Source organism: Antechinus flavipes, chromosome 3 (assembly GCF_016432865.1).
Source record: "Antechinus flavipes isolate AdamAnt ecotype Samford, QLD, Australia chromosome 3, AdamAnt_v2, whole genome shotgun sequence".
Taxonomy (NCBI): Eukaryota; Metazoa; Chordata; class Mammalia; order Dasyuromorphia; family Dasyuridae; genus Antechinus; species Antechinus flavipes.
The window spans coordinates 314392496-314415523 of NC_067400.1; the positions used below are offsets into that span (position 1 = coordinate 314392496).

Here is a 23028-nt window from a genome sequence, read left to right on the forward strand (position 1 = left end):
ATAAGTATTCTTTATAATGTTCAGGCTCGCTTTCTGGAGGTCCTCTGGAAGGTCCTTGGTCTCAACAGGATAGAGTCCAAAGTTTTTATTGTCTCTTACACAGTTTTGTCTGTCATAGTCAGACCCAGTCTCCTCCAGCAGTCTGCCAGTCTGAACTAGTCTCCATCTGAGTCTGACTTTGTCCCCAGTTTAAATATGCTATTATAATTACATTATTACAATATACTGAATATGTGTGAGCTAGAGAACCATTATATCACTATGCTAAGTACTAAGTATATATATGAACTAGAGAACCATTATCTCATCAATTCCACTGAGTTAACACTTTGTTTCAAATATACTTCTCCAGAGTTCCGGCTTTCTACAATTGTTATGCCAGGCTCAGGTCATAAACTTGCTGCCTAGGTCTTAACTCTGGAAAACAGGGCCTCAGCAACACCTTGGGTAAGAGATAGAGAGGGGTCCATAGTAACTTTTAGGTTGTAAGTTGGAGAGGCATGGAAGTTAGTGTTGCTCTCTACAATAAGAAAGCTAGGAGAGAGATAAGGTTTAGCAGGGTGGGTAAGCAGATCTGTTTTGGACATATTATTGAATTTAAGATGATCACCTGGCAGGATAAGATGCCAGACACTGAGATCTTTTCTCAAACTAAACTTCCAAGCATTCATACTCTACTTCAGGGAACACAACTCCATTGGGCTGGCCAATGTTCAAATGCCAAATATATGATTGCCAAAAAGATATTTTATGAGAACTCACACAGTGTGAATGCTCACAAGGTGGTCAAAAAAATGATATAAGGATACTCTCAAAATGTCTCAAGAATTTTAGAAATTGTGTGCGACACTGACACACAACTTGGCAAATGATTAAACATGGGACAGGGTCTCTCAAGTTACTGCCAGTAAGAGTCTTGCCAAAGTCCTCCTTAATACTCTGATCTATGCCTGAAAGAAGGTAAACTACCAGAGAACCTGTATGGCTTCAGAAAGGGCCAAAGAACAGTCAATATGGTGTTTACTATTCAACAACTTCAGGAGAAATACCAGAAGCAGAAGAGAGGTCTGTATACAACATTTGTAGATCTGACCAAGGTCTTTGATACTGTTAAATCTCCAGAGCTTATGGAAAATGTCAAAATTTGATTGCTCAGACAAGTTCATTAATATAGTGCTAAATTAAAGATGAGAACTAGCAAGATAGCCCTATATGATATAAGTATCGGATTCTGGACTACAACAATTATAGTTTGAATGGGATATAAAGATGTAAATCCAATAAAATTTATGAGATTTAATAGGATTGCAGTATAGATTGGATATAAGAGCTTTCAGGCTTAGAATGGCAGTCACTGACAGAAGTGGGAAGAAGGGAAATTGATAAGTTTATAGGATCATGATCTAGAGCTGGAAGGGATCTCCTCAGAGAGCTGTTCTAATTTCTTCTTTTCACAAAGGAGGAAACGGGCCCAGAAAGTAGAAGTAACTTTGACTAAGGTCACATAGCTAGTGTCAGAGGTGAGATTAGAATCCAGATGCTCTGACTAGAGCTAGAAACTGAGTCCCAGGATTAAGGAATTTGCTCAGTCATCCCAAATACAATTCTTTCTGCTGCAGTTATAGTTGAGTCTTTTAAGCAGGAACATCTTCATTTTCTGATGACAGTTGGAAGTGAGAATAACTAAGAGTTCTGATTAAAGGTCAAGGAGATAGAGATTTTAGAATTATTGACATTAGAGGCATTGAAATCCTGAGAATGTTTGAATTCACAGGACACAGAAAATCACGGTAAAGAAAGGCTCCAGGCTCTGTGCAAGTTGAGGGGGAAATGCTGACTAAAAATAAGCCATTGGCATATCTCCAGGTTATCATTAAAGAAGAGGAAATCTATTATTATTTAAAGATCTTTCTACCTTGTTCTGGACTGAAAAGTCATGGATTTCCAGTTAAAGCATTTTACTGCCCGAGAGAATGGGGCCAGGCACTTAGTTGACCTACCTAGATCTCAGTTTTCTCATTTATAAAATGAATAAAACCTCCAAGTTTCAAGACAACCGACCCCATCCTGCACCCTGCAGGGACCGCGTGTTTGCCACGGCGTGGACTCGAGGTCCGCGGCAGAGCTGACCTCACACTTCCGTGCACTGAGTAAAATCAGAGAACTTCGAGCACTTGTTAGGGTTTTCCGATTAATAACTACCGATTTTTACCTTAAGGTTCCGGGTTTTCCATAAAAGGACTGCCGGATTTAATCTGCAAACCACCTTGCCTTTTCGCGGAGCGCTCTAACCGCGCCCGGGGAAGGTAGAGCAAGAGCCGGCAGATGGGCGGGCTCCTCCGGGCCGGCCCCTCCCTTGCCTTTCCCCCAGATGCGCCTGCGCGGCGGTTGCCTTAGCGACGCCGCCCAACAATCTGTAGGCCTAGGCTGGCCAGGCTTGACTGGACGTAAAGGCTGCCACCATGAGCCGAGCGGTGACCATCGAGCAAACCCCTTCCCAGCGTCCCCGGTTCCGGCTGAGGACAGGGCTCGGGAGCTCTGTCGCCAGTGGGCGACTATATGATTACCTGTACGGTAAGGATGGGACCCACACGCTTCCCGCCTCCCACCAACTCCCAAAGTGGGCGGGAACTTTTGTCTTCCGGTTGTGAGAAAGAAGGCATGTGTTGGTTAGAGCCAAATTTAAGTGTTGTGTCTGCGCAGGCACAGGGTGTTTCGGAGATTCGGGATCGCGCGCCTTTGGGATGGGATGCGCAGTTGGGGTGCTCTCCCTCCTCGCCTTACGCCCCATCCGCTCCTCACTGCGCAAGCGCGTTCTTGATTGCAGACTTCCGAGTGCTAGAACCACAGGGACCCTCCTGGGGTCGAGGCATCTTCTGTTCAATGAAATCGACCTTTATTAAGCGCTTACTGTGTGTGTGGCTGCAAAGACAAAAACAACACAAGACCCCTCCCTCAGGCAACTAAAATTCCTCTGGGGTGGGAGGGGCTTCAAGCATTTATTTTGCTTTTCGGTGTGCTAGGTACTCCAGAAAACTTTGGGGGATACGAAGAATGGGAGATTAACAAAATCAAAAAGACTAGTGGGATCCCAGCTCTTCGGGAACCTTTGTTTTAATAGGAGAGACAATATGCAAACAAGATAATTAGAAGAAAGGCTTTCATTAAGGGGGAATCTGCAAAGACTTCTTGCAGAAAGCTGGATTTTGACTGAGAACTATGTTCAAAAATGCACACACACACACACACACACACACTCCAGTGATGACCCAATGAAAAGGTGTATTCACTGCTATGAAGATCAGGAAGTGATTTTAGGTACTAGTTATCATTTTAAGAAATGATTTCTGTGTTTTTAATAGGAATGGATATTGTATTTTGTTGATACAATCATATAATTTTGTCAGGGTTATTGATGTGGTTAATTATGCTTATAGTTTTCCTAATTTTGAACTACATTTGTATTCTTAGTATAAATCCAACTTTCTCATAGTATATTACTTATTTGATATATTGTTATAATAGCTTTGCTAGTATTTTGTTTGTTTTTTTCATCATTATTCATTAGGGAAATTGGTCTATGGTTTCCTTTTTTTTATTTTAACTCTCTTTAGGTATCAAAACTCTTTTATTTGTGTTCTAGAAGAAATTTGGTAGGACTCCACCTATTTTTCCAAATACTTTATGTAATATTGGTATTAATTGTTGTTTTTTAAGTGTTTGGTAGAATTTGCTTATGAATCCATCTAGTTTTTTTTTTTTTTTTTTCTTTAAGGGAGTTCATATATGGCTTATTAAATTTCTTTTTTTAAAAAAAATAGGATTATTTAAGTATTCTATTTCCTGTTCTGTTAATGTGGGCTCTTTATATTCATGTGAATATTCATCCATTTTATTTTGATTTGTAGATTTTATTGGCATATAATTGGGCAAAAATGCTCCTAGAAATTGCTTTAATTTCATTTTCATTGGTTATACATCCACTCTTTTAATTTTTGATATTGATTATTTGGTAGTTTTAAAAAAAATCAACTTAACCAATGGTTATTTACTTTATTGTTTCCCCCATAAAACCAGTACTTTGTCTATTTTTTTGTTTTTCTTTGTCTTTTTTTCTTAAACTTTCAATTTTATTTTTTCTTCAATATTCAGGATTTTTAATTTGATATTTAATCGAGGATTCTTAATTTGCACCCAAATTGAAATCCTGAAATGTTCTATTTATCTCTTTTAATGAAGTAAATGTATAGAAATATTAAATTTTCCTATGGACTGCTTTAGCTGCACTCCACAAATGTTGCTCTGTTGTCTCATGTTTTCATTATTCTAAAAGAAATTATTCTTTCTATGATTTTTATTTTTTGCTAAGGCAATTGGGATTAAGTGACTTGTCCAGGATCACACAGCTAGTGTCTGAGGCTGGATTTGAACTCAGGTCCTCCTGACTTCAGGGCCAGCACTCTATTTACTGCATCAACTAGCTGCCCCTTCTGTGAGTTATTTTTCAACCCATTCATTCTTTTGGGTATAATTAGTTTCTCATGATTTAAAAAAAAAAAAATCTATTCTTTCAGTGCCCTTTTAAAAACGTAATTTTAATTACATTATGGTCTGAAAAGGATGCATTTAGTGTTTCTGCTTTTCTGCATTTTTGTGAGATTTTTAGGTTTCCTAATATATGTCCAGTTTTTGTGAAGATGCCATGTACAGTTGAGAAGAGGTATAATCCTTTCTATTCTCACTATTCTCCAGAGATCTATTATAACTAACTTTTCTAAAATTTTATTTATATTCCTTATTTATTCTTCTCAAATTTATTTTTTGATTAGCTCTCTGAGGGGGTAACTTACTCTTGTAATTCATTTAACTTTTTCTTCAAGAATTTGAATATAATGTCATTTGCTGCATATGTTTGTATTAACATTACTTCAATGTCTATAGTGCCTTTTAAAAAATATCATTTCTCTGAATGTCTTTTAATTATGTATATTTTTGCTTTTGCTTTATCAAAAATCATGATTAGTGTAGTTTGCTAACTATTTACTCTAATAATTCATTTAACTTTTTCTTCAAGAATTTGAATATTATGCCTTATGATGCATATATGTTTGTATTGATATTACTTCATTGTCTATAGTGTCTTTTGTTAGAGAAAATGTAATTTCTCTGAATACCTTTTAATTAGATCTATTTTTACTTTTGTTTTATCTAAAATCATGATTGCCACACTTCACCTTTTTTTTTTTTTACTTCAATTGAAGCATAATAGATTCTGTTCTAGCCTTTTATTTTAACTCTGTGTCTTTGTTTCAAGTTTATTTCTTGTAAACAACATATTGTTGGATTCTAGTTTCCAATCCATTCTGCTGTCTTTCATTTTATGGGTGATTTTATCCCATTTACATTCACAGTTATGATTAATTTCCTCTATCCTATTCTTTTATTTATCCTTTTCTTTTTTCTTTTAACCTGACTCTTCCTCAAAAATATGTTTTGCTTTTGATCACTGCTTCCCTTGATCTTCCCTCCCTTTTGCTATCTCTTCTACCCCTTCTCTTAGCCTTTTAGTCTTCTACTTCCATAGTGAATAAGATGAATTTCTAAACCCAACTCTGGGTGTGTGTCTATGTGTGTCTGTGTGTGCTTGCGTGCGTGCGTGCATGCGTGTGTGTGTGTGTGTGTATTATTCCATCTTTTAATCAGTTCAGATGACATTTCCTGTCCCTCCCTTACATTTTCCCCTGTGTACCTCTTTTATTAGATAATTTTTTCCAGTCTTTCCCATTCCTTCTTCTCCCAGTGCATTCTGCTTTCTTACCCTTCCATTCTTTTTTTGTGTGTGAGATTATCCCAATATATAGACTAACACTCTTGTCTGGGTATACTCCCTCTAATTGCCCTAATATTGACAAAAATTCTTAGGCATTACATGAATCATCTTTCCCTACAGAAATGTAAATAATTTAACTGTCCTTTATGAGTTCTCATTTGTGTTTCTATTTTTTATGCTTTTTTTAGTCTTGTGTTTGAATATCAGATTTTTATTCAGCTCTAGTCTTTTCATTAGACTTGAAAGTCTTCTATTTCATTAAATGTATATTCCCCCCTCCATAGAATTATATTTAATTTTAGGAGATAGGATATTATTGGTTATAATCCTGATTTCTTTGCCTTCCAGAATATATCTGAGTCCTCTGCTCGTTTATAATAGTGGTGGTTGCTGAATTTTATTGTGGTATTGATTGTTGCTGCATATTTAATTTCTTTCTTTTTGATTACTTGTAGTATTTTCTCCTTGAACTGGGAGCCCTAGAATCTCGCTATAATATTCTTTCTTTCTTTCTTTCTTTCTTTCTTTCTTTCTTTCTTTCTTTCTTTCTTTCTTTCTTTCTTTCTTTCTTTCTTTCTTTCTTTCTTTCTTTCTTTCTTTCTTCCTTCCTTCCTCCCTCCCTCCCTTCTTTCTTTCTTTTTTCCTTCCTTCCTCCCTCCCTCCCTCCTTTCTTTCATTCTTTCTTTCTTCCTTCTTTTCTTTCTTTCTTTCTTTCTTTCTTTCTTTCTTTCTTTCTTTCTTTCTTTCTTTCTTTCTTTCTTTCTTTCTTTCTTCCTTAATCTTTCTCCATAATCCTTTCTCTGGATGTGAATAGCATTTTTCTACCATGAGTCTTTTGGAATTGTCTCAGATTGTTGTATTGCTGAGAAGAGCTAAGTCAATCATAGTTGATACTATTACTGAGTACTGTGTTCTTCTGGTTCTGCTCATTTCACTCATGTAAGTCTTTCCAGGTTTTTCTGAAATCCACCTCATCATTTCTTATAGCATAATAATATTCCATCACGTTCATATATTACAACTTCTTCAGCTATTCCCTAATTGATGGGCATCCCTTCAATTTCCAATTCTTTGCCACCATACAAAGTTGCTATAAATATTTTTGTACATGTCAGTCCTTTTCCATTTTCTGTGATATCTCTGGGATACAGACCTAGTATTGGTATTGCTGGATCAAAGGGTATCTAGGCAGTTTTTCTTGATAATTTCTTGAAATATAATGTTTAGGCTCTTCTTTTAAATCATGGTTTTTAGAAAGCTGAATTATTCTTAAATTGTCTCTTCTCAATCTGTTTTATAGATCAGTTGTTTTTTCTAATGAGATATGTCATCTTCTAATATTTCATTCTTTTTACTTTGTTTATTGTTTCTTGATATCTCAAATTATCATTAGCTTCCACTTATCTCATTATGATTTTTAAGGAATTATTTTCTTCAGTAAAGTCTGGTACTTCTTTTGCCATTTGCCCTATTCTGCTTTTTTAAGGCCTTATTTTCTTCAGTTTTGGTTATACTTCTTACCAAGCTTTTACCATAATTTTCTTCCATTATTCTCTTTTCTTTTTCTTTTAGAAGGCTTTCAAAATTTGGTTAATTTGCTTAGGGTCATAAGTTAAGTGTGGGGTCAGATTTGAACTCAGGATTTCTCCTGACTTCAGGGCCAGTGCCCTATCCATTGTGCCACTTTGCTTCTTATTAATTTTTTCTTGACTTTTCCTCTACCATTTCTCTCTCTCTCTCTCTCTCTCTCTCTCTCTCTCTCTCTCTCTCTCTCTCTCTCTCGCTTTTTCAGGAATTTTTGTTGGGCTTATGTCCAGTTTGCAAATTTTTTTTTTGAGACTTTGCTTGTAAGGTTTTTTTCCCACATTTTTGTCTTCTGAGATTGTGTCTTGATCTTCTTATTACCTTTATTCAAGTACTTTTTATTTTTTCTCATTTTCCCAACTTATTTCTTGACTTCGGACTTTGTTAAAGTTGGGCATTATTCACTTGGTAGTGGGGGAATTGTTCTACGTTTCAGGCTTTTTTGAGCTGGTGCTATTTTTACAGCTAGATCTGGGAATCTGTAAATGTTTGTACCTCTAAGCAGGTGTTGTCTGAGGAGTATGGTCACTAATCTCCTAGTCTTTGTCCAGGAAGGGACCACACTTGTGAGATTATAAGTGCTCCTCTCTGAACTAGAATGTGGCCTGGAACTGTATTAGGCCAATAGATTGGCAAAACAGTACCCTGTTTTGTGCCCAGTGCCAGTATAAGGGTCCCCTGTAATCTCTTTCTCACCAGATTCTTAGTCCCCTTATTGTCTTTGGGCTGCTGGATGTGCATAGGCAGGCATAAAGATTTACAAAATCTTTTTCTTCAATACAGCCCTGTAAATTAGAGTATATATTATTGCCATTTTGCCAATTAGGCAACTGACATTAAGGAGTATTAAGTGACTTGTTGCAGATATATAATTAATAATTGGCAGAGTTGAATGTCCATTTCCAGGTCTTCTAACTCTTAATAGCACCAACTTCACTATACTGCCTCTTTGAAGTCTTAAAGAGCACCAGAAGCTTAGAGATAACATTCTTAATTATAAAAGGGGCAGAGTAGCTAATATTACCAATGCTTTCTTGTATATATGCCCACATTGATGCTTGACTTCCTCTTTTTTTCTTACTTTCATATAGTTGGGAGTTTTTCCTGCAATTTATTCTGATCACTATTTTACAACCCAGAAGAACTTAATAACATCTCTAGAATTTCAGGATTCAATTTGAATTCATTTAATACAGTTGGCTCTTTTTCTCTCTATTTCTTATTTTTTAAAAATCTTATCCTTTGTACAGTAATCATCTTCTTATTGCATCACTAACTGACACAACACACCTTTAGTTATTGAGAGTATTGTTAAGATGTTTCTCAGTTTTTTGTCTTTGTTTTTGCTTAGGTAGCATTTTATTATCACTTGATCTGCTATAGTTTCCTACTTTCCTTAACAATTATTCTACTTTTAAAATTTATATTTTTTTCTCCATCCACAAACATGTCTCTTGCTTTGTGGGACTATGTAATATTTCCATGCATGTGATCACTACAATTAGATTTCTTTCCTTCGAATTCCTTTGTCACGAATTTGGTGGCTTGGACTACTCATTAGGCACTTATTAGATGCTGCCTTGTATTAAAGTTATTTTTTCATATTTACATATTTCGTATTTGTAAATGCATCTCAAATTCCTGGAGGAAGGGACTGGTGGACCTTTTTATACATATTTTATATGTAGATACTTAATAGTTATTCACATGGTTGTTCAAACGTTTAGTCTTTTTTGATCTCTCTGACATTTTTCCTGGGGTTCTCAAAAGAATGTTACAATATCTTATTACTTTAGTCCTTTTAATTTTTTTAATAAAGCCAAAATTTTATAATTTCTTTGCCTTGAGTTGAATGACCACATAAAATTGGTTTGTGTCAGTTTTTTCTTTTGTCTCTGTCTCACTAGAATTTAATTGTGGATTTTGTACTGCACTATTTTACACTTATTACTGAAAACTGAATCCAATATATCCCTTTCCTGGTAGATATGAAAAATACATTCTATAAAAAATAATTGGGGCAGCTAGGTGGTGCAATGGATAGAGAACCAGCCCTGAAGGAGAAGACCTAAGTTCAAATCTGGTCTCAGACACTTAACACTTCCTAGATGTGTGACCCTGGGCAAGTCACTTAACTCTAATTGCCTCAGCAAAAAATAATAATAATAATAATAATAATTTTCAAACTCGTACTACAAAATGTTATTTGAATGCAAGCTGTCTAAAGGCAGAGGTCTCCAATCTACTTTACTTTCTCTTTGGTCAGATCACATATAGTAGTAATATGATCATGGAGTATTGACAGATCTGCATACAGAGGAGTATGATCAAGATGATGAAGGGTTCTATAAACAGTAATTTGAAGAACAATTTAAAAAACTAAAGATAACTTAATTTTTAAAAAAGATGATTTGCATGCATATCCTTTGACCTAACAATACCACTACTAGGCATGAATCTCAAAAGAGTTAAAAACAAAATGAAAAGAACCTATATATATAAACATATTTATGACAGTTTTTATCTCAGGGCAAAGAATTGGAAATTGAGAGGATGCCCATCATTTGGGGAATGACTGTATAAATTGTTATTGGAATTATGAAGGAATATTATTGTTCTATAAGAAATGTTGAGTAGAATATTATTAGAAAAACCTGGAAAGTCCTTCATAAGCTTAAGCAAAGTGAAATGTACTATGAACATAGTAATTGCAAATTTATGGGATGATCAGTTATGAATGACTTTGCTATTCTCAGGAATACAATGATTCAAGACTACTCTGAAGGACTTATGATGAAAAATGTTATCCATACTCAAGAGAAAGAATTAATTGTGTCTGAATACCAGCTGAAACATACTTTTTTTCTTGTGGGATTTTTTGGTGGGGTGGATGGGAGATGATCTATGTTTTCTTTTGCATCATGATTTTTATGGAAATGTTTTGCACTGTTTCACATGAGTCTTTTCATTGGGGGGGGATGTAGGGAGAAAGGGATAGAATCTGTAACTCAAAATTAAAAAAAATTAAAAAGAGGTGACTTCGTAGACATTATAAGTGTATTCAAATATTTGAAGGGTTGTTATGTAGAAGATGGGTTAGAACTATTCTACAAAATTCAGAGGGCAAAATTAGGAATGTTACAAGGAGATAGATTTTGGTACAGTATAATAAGTTTCTTTATACTTAGACTAGTTAAAAAATGGAATTGACTTCCTTCTAGACTTATTAATTCCCCATTATTTAAAGAATTTAAGGCCAAATTAAATGACTACATATATAGGACACTGTGGAAGGGAGTGCTATTTATTGTCTTGGCCTGCAGCTTTCAATGCCATTTCTGGTCCTAAGCCATTTCTTGAGAAGGATGTGGTGTGATTGGAGACTATATGAGGAAGATTCATGACCCCTATACTTGAAACTATTGTAGTTACATTTCTCTCCCCTACCTTTTACCTTAAATCATTTGTTTGATTCTAGGTAAAGACATTCTCACCCCCAAGAAGGTGAGGATTGTAGTGTAAGGAAATATTTTGGGTTAATATATAACTATACATTATGTCCTGAAGTCAGGAGGACCTGAGTTCAAATGTGGCTTTATATACTTACTAGCTGTGTGATCCTCAGCAAGTCATTTAAACCTGTTTGCCTCAGTTTCCTCATTTGTAAAATAAGCTGGAGAAGGAAATGGCAAAACACTTTAGTATTTTTGCCAAGAAAAACCCAAATGGGGTCATCAAGAGTTGGATACAATGAACAACATACATTCCTATAGCAACATTTTCCCAAATACTGCATATATGAATATAAATTCTCATATTTACAAAATGAACAACAATTTGCTTTTCTCTTCAGTCTAAAAATGCTACTTATTTGGGGCTTCTGAATGTAAAATGTATGGCCAGATGCCCTAGTAAACATGCTGTTTATGGAAATTAGACAATTTGGCAGTTGAAGTTTATCTGATCTTAAGTGTAATCAACTCAGAACTCGAATGAATGTATTAAGGGATTTGAAAAGAATACACACACAAATAGACATGAACACACTTGATCAATCATTATTTCATTGATATTATTACTGTTGTGATCAAAATTAAGCTAGACTGAGGCATAAAGTTCTGAACACATTCAATTTGTTAAGGCTAGCAGTTACCAATAAAAGGAGTCTCTCAGCTCCTCATCAAGCTAAAAGTCCATGAGGTTGAGGCAAGCTACTAGTGCTCACTTGAGGGAAGCATTGAATGGAGAATAGAACTTCACAAGAAGGAAATGATCTATGATTGGTTATAAAGTCTAAAGAAACAATATGATTGATAGCATTGTAGATGTGGGGGTCAACATGGTTGGCTAGAAATCAGGAATATGGAACCCCTATCTTATCGTTAAGGAATGCTGATTGGTTTATTGAGTTGGTTTATGGAGTCCATTGAAGCCTTAACAGCCTTAAACCGAAGTAAGGTAGCATTGCCTAAGGTCAGTCACATTGCTAACAAATTTTCAAGAGCAGGTTTTAACTTTGGTTTTTTTGAGCCATGATCATCTTAATGCCAAATAGTAAATGTAATTTGAATTAGGTTCTAATTTACCACAATTATTCTATTTAGTTTTAGGACAGAATTTTGTCCAGATAAAATCTGGGTTTTTAATCACTTTTTAAAACTTCAAAAAATATTTCCCTAAGGGTCATTAGTTGTGACAATACTACAAAATTTAGAGCTCCTTGTTATCAGTTATTTGTTCTGATAATCCCACCTCTTCTTTATTTCCTTTTAATTAGCCTCCCAAACCTGTTCCTTTTGGGTTCACAATCTAGCCCCTATTCTCTCACCTGTCCCTAAAGCTATTGAGTTTTAACCTTGGGTAAGAGATAGGGTGAGGTTTTATATGGCAGTCATACATTCCTATTCCTCTATTTTGTAATATGAAAATTTCATGCTGCATCCCAAGATCAAAAAATTCTTTCAAACCTCTTTTTTTGCAAAACTTCAGATTCCTTTACTTTCAAACCCTATTTGCTTAAGCTTTCTCACTTCTTATTTCTCTGTGTAGCCCTCCAGGAGACTTTGATTAAAGCTCTTTAAAACAGAACAGCTCTTGTTCTGTTTTCCCATTCTTATTCAACACCACTCTTTTCATATCCCAATCTATCAAACCATTTTTCATCTCATTGAATTTCTTCTTTATAATTTAGCACAGATTTTTTTTTTTTTAATATCACCTCAGTCAATTGCATTATTGTTGCCATTGGGTTTTTAAGAGATTACAAATGCATGGTCTTATTTAAATTCTAATTATGCTACCTCAAAAGTTTTCCTTAAGTGGAAATTGAGAGGGTGGCAGAAATGGTGCTGCCTAGACATCTGATAGGTCTGTATAGTTTAAACACCTTGGTCTGCATTGGGTTTAAAAGGGGCTGATCCCTTTTCAACAGACTGAACATAGACTACAAAGCAGGAAGCCTACAGTGACTTATCTTTGCTGGTGAGGCACAAGAGAATGGATCTAAGTCCTGCAACCCTATTTTATAGCTTACAAAACCTTATCTAGCCAAATAACAATTTAGTGTTTTTCTATTATTCGCAGAAATAACACAAAGCATTTTTCTAAATAAAATTTTGCTCATCCTTTGGCTGTTCCCCAATTTAAACAAATTTTTTTCATTCTGTGTACCAGGAAAGTTTTAATAATGGACAGTTCTTAAGTACCAGATTTAAACTGAGAAACCTCCCCCCCCCCTTTTTTTTTTCACTTTGGAAGTTTACTTTCAAAGCAACTTCAGTTCTCTTTTCTCTAATCAGTGAAATTATCTTCTTACTTACACTAAAGCAATAAATCTATTACTTTTCAGGGATAGAGTGATAAAAGGATCCAAGTGTTGTTTCTTTGTAACTGACAGTTCTATTTTCATTTGTCCTTAATTTCTATAGAGTTACCGCAAAACTTAATAAAACATTTTAGCATTTATAAAAACATTCAAACCACATTTTAGAAATTCACAGCACAGAAATTGCATTTTAGTTTCTGATAAATCACTAATCACTTTACAATGCCAAATTTTTTTGCACTCTGAGAATGAAGATTCTTTCTTATCTGTCTTTTGTCTGTGTTCTAACTTGGCCAAAGTTAAAAGAGAGAAAAAATATTTTTTTCTGAAGATAAAAAGTTTTTGGTTGATTAGGTCTAATTTTAAAAATAGATTGAATAACAAACACAGATAACATGATATAAAAACATGTAAAAATCAGGTTGTACAAGTAAAAGTCTTGTTTCTGGCCAAATTTGAGAGGCACACAGTTATATTATTCCTGTCTTCTTCAACCCCTTTTAAAATGAGAATTGCCCATTATTATCTCTCCTGGGATGAACCAGGAGCCCTCTTTGAAGAAGAAAATTCCTCAAGAATTCAGTTTCCCTAACAACTTGAATGGGGAGCCTCCTTCAAGGAGAAAAAATTTTCCTGAAATTCAGTATTGACTAGGGGGATTTCCTAAGTTTTATATTACTAATTATTATCAAGTACTCACACTTTTTAGATAGTACATCAAGACAGATAAATAGTTACAACTTCTCCAACAACATGGAGTCTTTCATTGAGTTGAGACTGAGGGGTTAGTCAAGTATTTGGTGCTATCTCCTTTGAAAAAATTCTGCAGGGTAAAATTTCCCTGGAACACTCAAGGATTTCTCTAGGAAAATGCTTCAAGGACCAGCTCTCCTTCCCTATTGCCTTTGTGGTTGACATTTGTTATAATTAAAATTAAGATAAACTGAGGAACAAAGTTTTGAGCTTCTTTCAATTTATTGATAAAACTGGCAATTACCAGTAAAAGGAGTCCCTTAGCTCCTTAGCAAACAAATCCACATCCCTCCTTCACTTAAGTTAAGTTGCATGTCATTGCATAATCTCCCTGATTGTCATGGTCCTCTTCCAGCACAAAGGACAAATAATAACAATAACTAAAAGAACTTGAGATAGGTGAGCTAGCCTTTTTGTAGTTTGTTTTTTGTTTTTCTGGGAAGTAGAGAGACTTCACAGATAGACTTTCTCTGTCAGGAAACAAGCTATGATTGCTTACAAAGCCTAAAGAAAATGTGATTTGGTAGCATTTTAGATGTGGGGACATCATGATAGGCTAGAAATCAGAAACCCCTTTTTGTTCTTATGGAACACTAATTGATTTGTGGATCCCATCTTGTAACCTACAGGGTTTGTTAGTGGAATAGAGATAACAGACTTTCTGATATCTGCATCTTGTAAGACTTGTTACTAAGATATCAAGTTTCTCTGTGCATGGGCAGTAAGATGTATAGAGATAACATATTTCTTGTAATAAAGGTGATTTGTGAGAAATTTTAGCTCTGAGATGATGACTGAGCTTCTGAATTTATGAACTTAATGATTTTTTTTTTTTGCTTTGAAAAATTTTTTTAATTAAAGCTTTTTATTTACAAAATATATACATGGGTAATTTTTCAACAATGACCCTTGCAAAACCTTGTGTTCCAAATTTTCCCCTCCTTCCCCTCACCCCCTCTCTTAGATGGCGAGTAATCCAATACATGTTAAATATGTTAAAATATATTGAACTTCTGAATTTAAAGACAAAGAAACATGATTTAGATAGTACACAAAATGTATAGAATCGATTACAAAAAATGGAGACAAAATCAATTTGATTTTCTCAATATACTCTTCATTGATGCACATCAAAACAACTTCATGTCTTCCAATCTTGTACAATTAAGTTCATGTTCTTCCATGGATCTTTCATAGAAGGTCTACCTAACATTTTGGGTACCTTCCCCAGTTCTCTTTTAATTGCATGGATATCATTAAATGCATATGCTGTTCTTTCTTTGCTTTTGCTGTGTTACTCATATATACATATGTGTGTGTATAATCTACATATACATTGGTGATGTTCACATGATGATACCACTTAGGTGGCATTCCATATTTGTTAATAAAAGGTTAGGTTATAGTAATATAATAAGGATGCATCCTAACAGACCTATCAGATATCACTAATGTCATTGGGTAAAGTGGTTTTTATTGCACTTGGGCTTTTGATGAACTCTCAAATGATCCTGTGCTCGGATTCCTGCTCCCAATTAGTCCAAACGCTGCTCAGTCTCCAGAGGTTCGGTTAACTTCAGATCAATTGCTTTTTAAGGGCAGGTACTATTTAATTCAGTGATCTCTATTTTGAACTTCTTCACTAGACTATTCTTAAAGTGCTGCTAAATTAGGCTAGAGAAGTATTTTAACACTGGCCTGTTTTTTGAATCATTTCGTGCAATATTTTGGAATAAATGCTTTTTTAAGAATAATATTGACCAGTCAAGTCAGTGAACTTTGAAGAAGACTTGGCCTTTCAAGGTTGTGTGTGTGTGTGTGTGTGTGTGTGTGTGTGTGAAGATGGAGACTACTTAAATGACATTACCCCCACTTAAATGGGAACCACAGCAGCAGTAAAATGTTCAAAATACATGTTCAGTATCAAAATGTGAGTTATTTTGCACATGGAGAACTCACCAAAAAACACCTCTCAGTCCATAAGCATTTATGAAGTACCTACTTAATGTTCTAAGCTTTGATGGAAATCTTTCTAAAATTAGGTTTATATACTTCTGTCTCTGAAATAGCAAATGAGGAATGCAATATAGTCTTACTTGATTGAGTTATAACAGAAATACACTCTGGTTGTTAAATATAAGGTTATTCCTCCCACACCTAATGGTCCTAATGTGGCTGTACTTTTTGGGTTCTCATATCTGTTTTTCATTGTTGTTTTTTTCTTTCTCCTCTTGCAAACCTGTCCCTTTTCCTTACTGATTCAGTATCAGTTTCTAGTCAGATTACACTTACCACACTTTTCCCTAATTTGATGTTTCTAATTTGCTAGTATAATCTGATAAACTAGATTTTTTTTGCAATGTGCATAAAATAAGAGTAGGTTCTCTGTGAAAACTTGATGAGTTTTCCTATGAATAAAATTAATGAGCTTTATTATTGCTTATGTTTTATTACCTTTCAACTGCTCAGAGACTGTTTTAAATTCTTGGTTGTCTTGTGAATGATTGAATTTGTAGTGATTTCATGATAGAAAGGATGCTTTGTAACCATAAGGTGTTGTGTAAATATAAACTATTATTAATCCTAATAAATTTTTCTATAGATGTGTAAAGGATTAATTTCTACTTTAGATATTATACCAAATCACTCTTTCTGAGCTCTAGGTATTCTCTCTGTCTCCCATTGAGCTCTAACATTTTCTCTGTTCCAACTACTGACTTGAGTTCCTTTAAATTCCAACTAAAATATAATCTTTTACTGGAAATCTCCAAGATCTCTCAAATGTAGTTAATTCCCTGTTAATTATGTCTCACTTATCCTGCATATAGCTTATTTTTTATGTATTTGTCAAATGTCTCTTCTGTTAGATTGTAAGCCCTTGAAGGCAGGGACTGTGTTTTGACTCCTTTTGTGTCCCCAGCACTTAATACATTGCCTGGCACATGGTAGGCGCTTAATAAATGTTTTTTGATTGTTCCTAAGCACAAAATGAGTATTCATAAAAATTTCTGAATTAAATATAAGGATTAGGCTTATACTTTACCCTGATCTTTTGAGGAAAAATTACTCATTACTCTTTTATTTGCACATGGGCAGAGTGGGCATCCATGACTCTTCTTGGATACTTGGCGCTTCCTAGGCTATATAACCTCCAAAGAAATGCAACTTAGTTTGTGTATGTGTGTAGGGTTTCTGATGTTAAAGAAGGGAAAGTTGGGAACCTGTTATAAGTTTTCCATTTTCATTACTTTTTAAAGCTGGTTTTGGAATACAAATTTGTATGTAGCTGTTTTTTGATTATTGAGTAATGAGGATTTGACCTGCTTTAGTATTGGGCATTCTTGTAGGTTTTCTATTTCATTCTCTAACTGAGAAATTATGTTGTTTTGACATTTTTTCCTTAGCTCATGAATAGATTTGCTATGTTCTTATTCTTCTGCTTATGTTCTTGTTGCAGATCCATTGTTTATAGTGTCAAGTGCAAAGGACCATGCACAGGCTAATATCCAGGCTACTGTGATGAGAAACCAAGTGGTAGGCCATTTCATCTTCCCTCATTTATTCAGGCAATTTTAAAGGCCTGAATCAGACCTGAATTATCTTGTTGACTGTGTACATTGATCATATAAATTGAATGACTGCCAGATCTTCCCCAGACTTTGTATTGTAATGACACAATTACTCGGAACAAGACGGTTATCTACTTGTTGAGTCTTTATGAGGGTTAATGAAGTACTGTGAGTAGTGGTTAAAATGTTTTAAAAATTTGATCATATTACTTCCTCCATTTTTTCCTGTTTTACTTCTATTAGAAAAAAGTTCCCAGGTTTAGAAATATGTTTAGTAACCTGCAGAATTATCCAAGATACTTCATGTATTTGAACCCCTCACATCCTGTCCCAGTATTTATTGATCGAGAATGGCGAGGATGGGCGGAGCAACGTAAAGAAGCTCTCCACAAATTTGCAGCGTAAGTTCCAGGTGACTTCAGCTTTCAAAAACTCTACTCATACTGTTGTTTTCCTTTTGCTAGTCACCTTATAGTTTCAATTCAAATTATTCTGCCTTTAAAGAAATAGATTTCTAAAATGCATGTAATTGTAGTACCTAGACCAGTTGTCGCCACCAGACTTTCTTCCCCAACCTCCTTTGACACTTGATAACATTTTGCATTTGCCTCAACATGTTAAACCAGTAACAGTGGTCATAGATGACTGAATAAAGGAGTCTGACCAGGGGTCAGAACATACATGCATATGACTACCAGTGAAAATAAGAAAGCCTGAGGCTTTGTGGAGTTTAACTTAAATATTTCAGCTTTCCTGAGGAAAAATTTTAAACAGCTAGAATATTTCTTGTCATTTTATGGTATCTTCTTTACAGATTGTAGTTAGTACATTTTTAGCAAAAAAGCCTAATTATGGAGATCCTTTCTCTTTTGTTTATCTATAAATTCATCCTTAGTAAACACTTTTTGAGAGTAATGATGGGTATCTTGAGACCCAAAATCAAGGAGTAGTGTTTTAAATTATTTTTAATGTTTGGCATTTAGAGACTGGAGCATTTATGTGGGTTAGATACTCTATGTAAGTGTCTGCCCCCTAACCTAAGTGTGGCTACAGAAACTTCCATTTCTTCTTTACTGTCACTCCTTGAAGTTTGTTTCTTTCTCTTTTCTTCTGAAGATGCTATATTACCTGGGAACGCCTTCTTACCAGTGCTTCTTTCCTCGTCCATGCATCTGCAGAGAAATTCTTCAGTCCTTGGATCAATCCTGAGCTGGATCTTGACTGACAAGGGAGAAGGGCAGCCATTTCTCTAGTCCTTGCATTGGACTCTGCCCTTCACCTCACTGGCTGAGGGCTCCATTCCCTAGTTGCCCTCTAGCTCCTATTACAGAATACTTGGAATAACATATGCTGAGTATTTCTTTGCATATAAGGTTTTTCTCTGAAGTGTAGGTAAATTTTCAATTATTTGTTTGCCCAAAGATTTCCATTTAATCCAATAGATCATCTGTATGACTTATAAATGGAAAAAGAGAAAGGATTGCCAAGGAAAATAGAAAAAATCTGTCCAATAGCCTCTTGTTTCCAGAAGTAAAAATTCTCAGAAAACTTCCAAAAGGCAGTGTACATGTTTGAAAGACAGGAGAATTTTAGGTGTAAACTGGGAACTTGTGTTTTCTTCTGCAGTTCATATGGGGAACCCTCCTCACACTTTCCATCCCTCCCAAAAGATATTACAGGTTCACGATACTTAGTCAATCGTCAGCCCCTCAAAAATACAATTCATAAGCTTCCTCTCCCAAGGGTATTTATTTTTACTAATAAGCCAGAGGACACAACAGGTTCAAAGCAAAAACATCTAATAAAAAAGCAAAGAAAAGTGATAATAGAATGATTTCACTCCTAAATCCAGGATACACTTTCACACAAATAATTCTCACCAACAGTGGAAAAAGTGGCTACATATAGGAATCATGCATCATGTGGCCTTGGCATATGTATGAGCCTCACAGATGAATAAATAACTCAGTTTTTTGATATTGCAGGGCCACTGATGGCTTCTATTATTGTCCTCTCTTTCCTGTGCTGAGCCTGCATGTCTTAGGTCCTGCTTTCTCTTGGGTCTGCTCATTGTATCACTGTATCACCATGGCTTGTGAGTTTTATGTCTGGTCTCTACTGCTTCCCATCAGTTGTGTTTAAATTGGCCTATTCTTGCTGCTTCCATTTATTCAGCCTCAACCCCAATGTTCTGCTTAGGAATCTCGAATAGAAATGCTGTTTCTTCCCCATAAGAGTAGAAATTATCTTTGTCATTGCTGGGTCCAAAACCCAGAGTATAAGCTTCAGTTCTTTTGGTGAGAAATATTCAGGCATTGCACTAGGTAAAAGCACCTTTTTCTCTATAAGGATGGAGGTCTTTTAGTAAGATGATTTTTAACCCTGGGGGACTAATAAACTCTTTTGCAGTAAAGATCTACCATTTAGCTATTTAGAACCTAATTAGACATTTAGTTGGTCTTTCTCCTGTTAGTAGAATGATGAGTTTGTATCAAGCCTCTGACTTTCAGTTATCCCTTTTTGGGAATACTGTGCCTTCAAAACCACATTAAAGGGTTCTGTTCATAAAATACAGGCTGCTTCTTTTTAAATTAACGATATATATATATCTCAAGATCACTTGAGAGATCACATTAGTTGTGTGAGCAAGGAAACTCAAATCTCAAGGCTGTTTTAGGAATCAGCTGAAAAGGAATGCAAGCAAGCATAAAAAACTAAGTTAAAAGCAGCAGGATCTTAGTCCTTCATCTTCCAGGCCCACAATCTTCCTTTACTTTTATAAAAGTTACTGGAAATAAATTTCTCAAAGTAGGGACTTTCCTAGAGCATTATTAGGTGGGCCAGTCTCTGGGAGGTAAGGAAGGACATGATTGTCAATAAGCTGAGGATGAAGAAATCTTTCCAGAAATTTATATTAGTTGGACCCTTTAAGCTCCTCATTTTTATACTTTCTAGCGCCCCACACTGCAACTCATGCTACAAATTATCATTTAGGACTCACTAATATTGACCTGGAGTTGACTGAGTTCTTACTTGTGCTACAAAAACAGAATACCCCAAATTCCAGGTTGGACTGGAGAACGCATTTTCCCATAAAAACATTGTTGCATAGGAGTTAGAGTTACTATTAATAGAGTGCACTCTTTCAGATATAGTTATATAGGTGAAGGATCTTTTATTTTGTGAGTTGGCAAATATATTATGAATTAAATTTTTTGTGTGTGTGAAACTAGGTATTTCATCACATTGTATAACATTGGGAGCATGGGTATATATGTTTAAATCCATAAAAACAACTTAAAGACTTTTGGAAATCTCATTCATAATTAATTAATGATATATTTATATTTGACACTGATGTGATATAGTGGATAGAATGATGGACTTGGGAGATAGCAAGGGCAGGGTATGAATTCTGCCTTAAGCACTTCTAGCCATGTGACTCTTAAATTCTCTGAATCTCTTTCCTCATCAATATTTACAGGATTTCTTATTTTTTTTTAGACTTCTTTACGCTTAAGAAATTTTAACATGACTCCAGATATATATGATAAGGTTTAGATTTAGGGAACCAAAATGAGATTAGGGTTTCTTCTGGTGGTCAAGGAGTTAAATAATAAGGTCTAATGGCAGGTTCGGGGTTCAGGGAACCAAATGGAAAGGTTTGGCTCCCCTGAAACCCTTCGGGATTCGGCACAATGGTAGGGAGTTTTGGAGACTCCCTTCTGGTGGTGCGGAGGTTCTCTGTAAAAGAATTTTCAGACCCGAAAACCTAGATTGATAAAAGAGGTTTATTATGGGGATTGGAAGTAAGGTTAGAAATCTTGACAGGGAGGCATAAAGTCTCGTTAGAAAATAGGTAAGGGTAAAGAAGAGTTTGGTACTGGAAAGAATATTCCAGGGGACAGAGGCCCTTGGCATCCCAGTGTGGCATAGCATGGCATGTTTGGAACCTTGGCAAAGAGAGGGTTTAGTTTGGCTCTTTTATAATGGGAGCTTTAGCTGAAGGGAACTTGTGGGTGGAGTCCCAAGTTGGCTCATTGCTGGGTTTCAGCTTGAGCTGGAATTTGAATTGAATTCAATGAGTTTCAGGACTCATCCGACCCCACCTAGATAACAAGGATGAAACTGTTTTGTCCCTTGGGGGCAGGGTCCCTCACTGAGGCAGAGTTGAAGGAGATTTTCTCCTTTAAGGATTTTTAGAGTTTTGGGGTCCTCTCTTCATATATAAAATGGCATACAAATCACATGTTTACTGATAATTTTGCAACTTCCATATTTAGTTACAAGACCCCATATAACATTGCAACCCACAGTTGAAGAAGCTTTGGTTATAAAAATAGGGATAATTTTAATACCACCTATTTTACAGAGTTGTTAGGGTTAATGTGAATCAAGGCATGGAGGCATGAAAACTGTTTGGAGCAGAGATTTATCCAGATTTCCTTGAGTGCACAGAGTTAGTGAGGCTAAGATAGGCTTTGCATTCTAGGCAGAAGAGTTTATTGGGAAACCATCTCAGTTGTTCAAGTTGATAGTAATGAGAGATGAAAATTACTGCAATAAAAGTAAGAAACAAAGATTATTAGATAGCTTCAAGATGTGATTCAGAGATTGACTTGATTAGGAACTGATTATTGATGAGATATCAAGGGTGAAGGAGAGAACAGAGTCAAAACATTTTTGTAAGTTTACAAATGTGGAAGACTAGATAAATAGTGGTGTCAAAGAGAAATAGTGAAGGTAGAAGGAGAGGGGCAGGTTTATGGGAGAGATAATGAGCTCAGGTTTTGAATTGATGAGCTTAAGGTAATGCTTGCATATCCAAGCAGAGATCATAAAATTATGATTTTAGAGTTGAAAGGGGCAAAGCTGCCCAATAAAATGGGAGAACTGGGATTTGAACTCAAGTCCCCTAACTCTTAAATACTGCATTCTTCCCAATATACCATGTTGTCTCCAATGTCCTTTGAGGAATTGGAAATCAGATCTGGAATTCAAAGAAGAGGTTTAGGTGAGACATTTAGATATTTAGAAGTCACTGATTTGAGGAGGAAGTAATTAAAGCTGTAGTAATGAAGAGGATTGTCAAGTAAGAGTATAACGAGACAAAACTGTCCATTTCTTTCCTTTTCCCAGGTATAATATAGGAGCAAAAGTATGAGAGAGGACATTATCAAATTCTTGTTATTCTATTTTATATTTCTAGTGTCCTCTACAATGGAAGGAGCACTGGATTTGAATGAAAAGACCGTGATTTAAGACCGTGATTTGAATCCCAGTTCTGCATTTTCTTTGACAAAGGGACAAATTACTTAACTTCTTTGGGATTCAGCTTCCTTATTTGTAAATGGAAGAAGTTAGATGCTTCTAACATAGTTTTAGCTATTACCGTAAATGCTCAGACTTCCTAGAATTGTTAACATTGTGGTTTCTAACTTTTTGCATAAGGATACACCTTTGTATTA

The 23028-nt window shown here is 35.4% G+C and overlaps 1 protein-coding gene across 4 annotated transcripts in view; it reads left to right on the plus strand.

Moving 5' to 3' along the window:
• Positions 1-2217: 2217 nt before the first annotated feature.
• Positions 2218-23028, plus strand: part of CFAP91 (cilia and flagella associated protein 91) — a 69135-nt gene continuing 48324 nt past the window's right edge. For 3 of the 4 annotated variants that reach the window (XM_051985349.1, XM_051985348.1, XM_051985350.1), the window contains exons 1-3: positions 2218-2574; positions 17449-17525; positions 17804-17961. In XM_051985349.1, coding sequence (XP_051841309.1) covers positions 2463-2574; positions 17449-17525; positions 17804-17961 — 347 coding nt within the window. In that variant the 5' untranslated portion in view covers positions 2218-2462. The remainder of the gene's footprint in view (positions 2575-17448; positions 17526-17803; positions 17962-23028) is intronic. The other variant, XM_051985351.1, reaches the window with a different exon arrangement.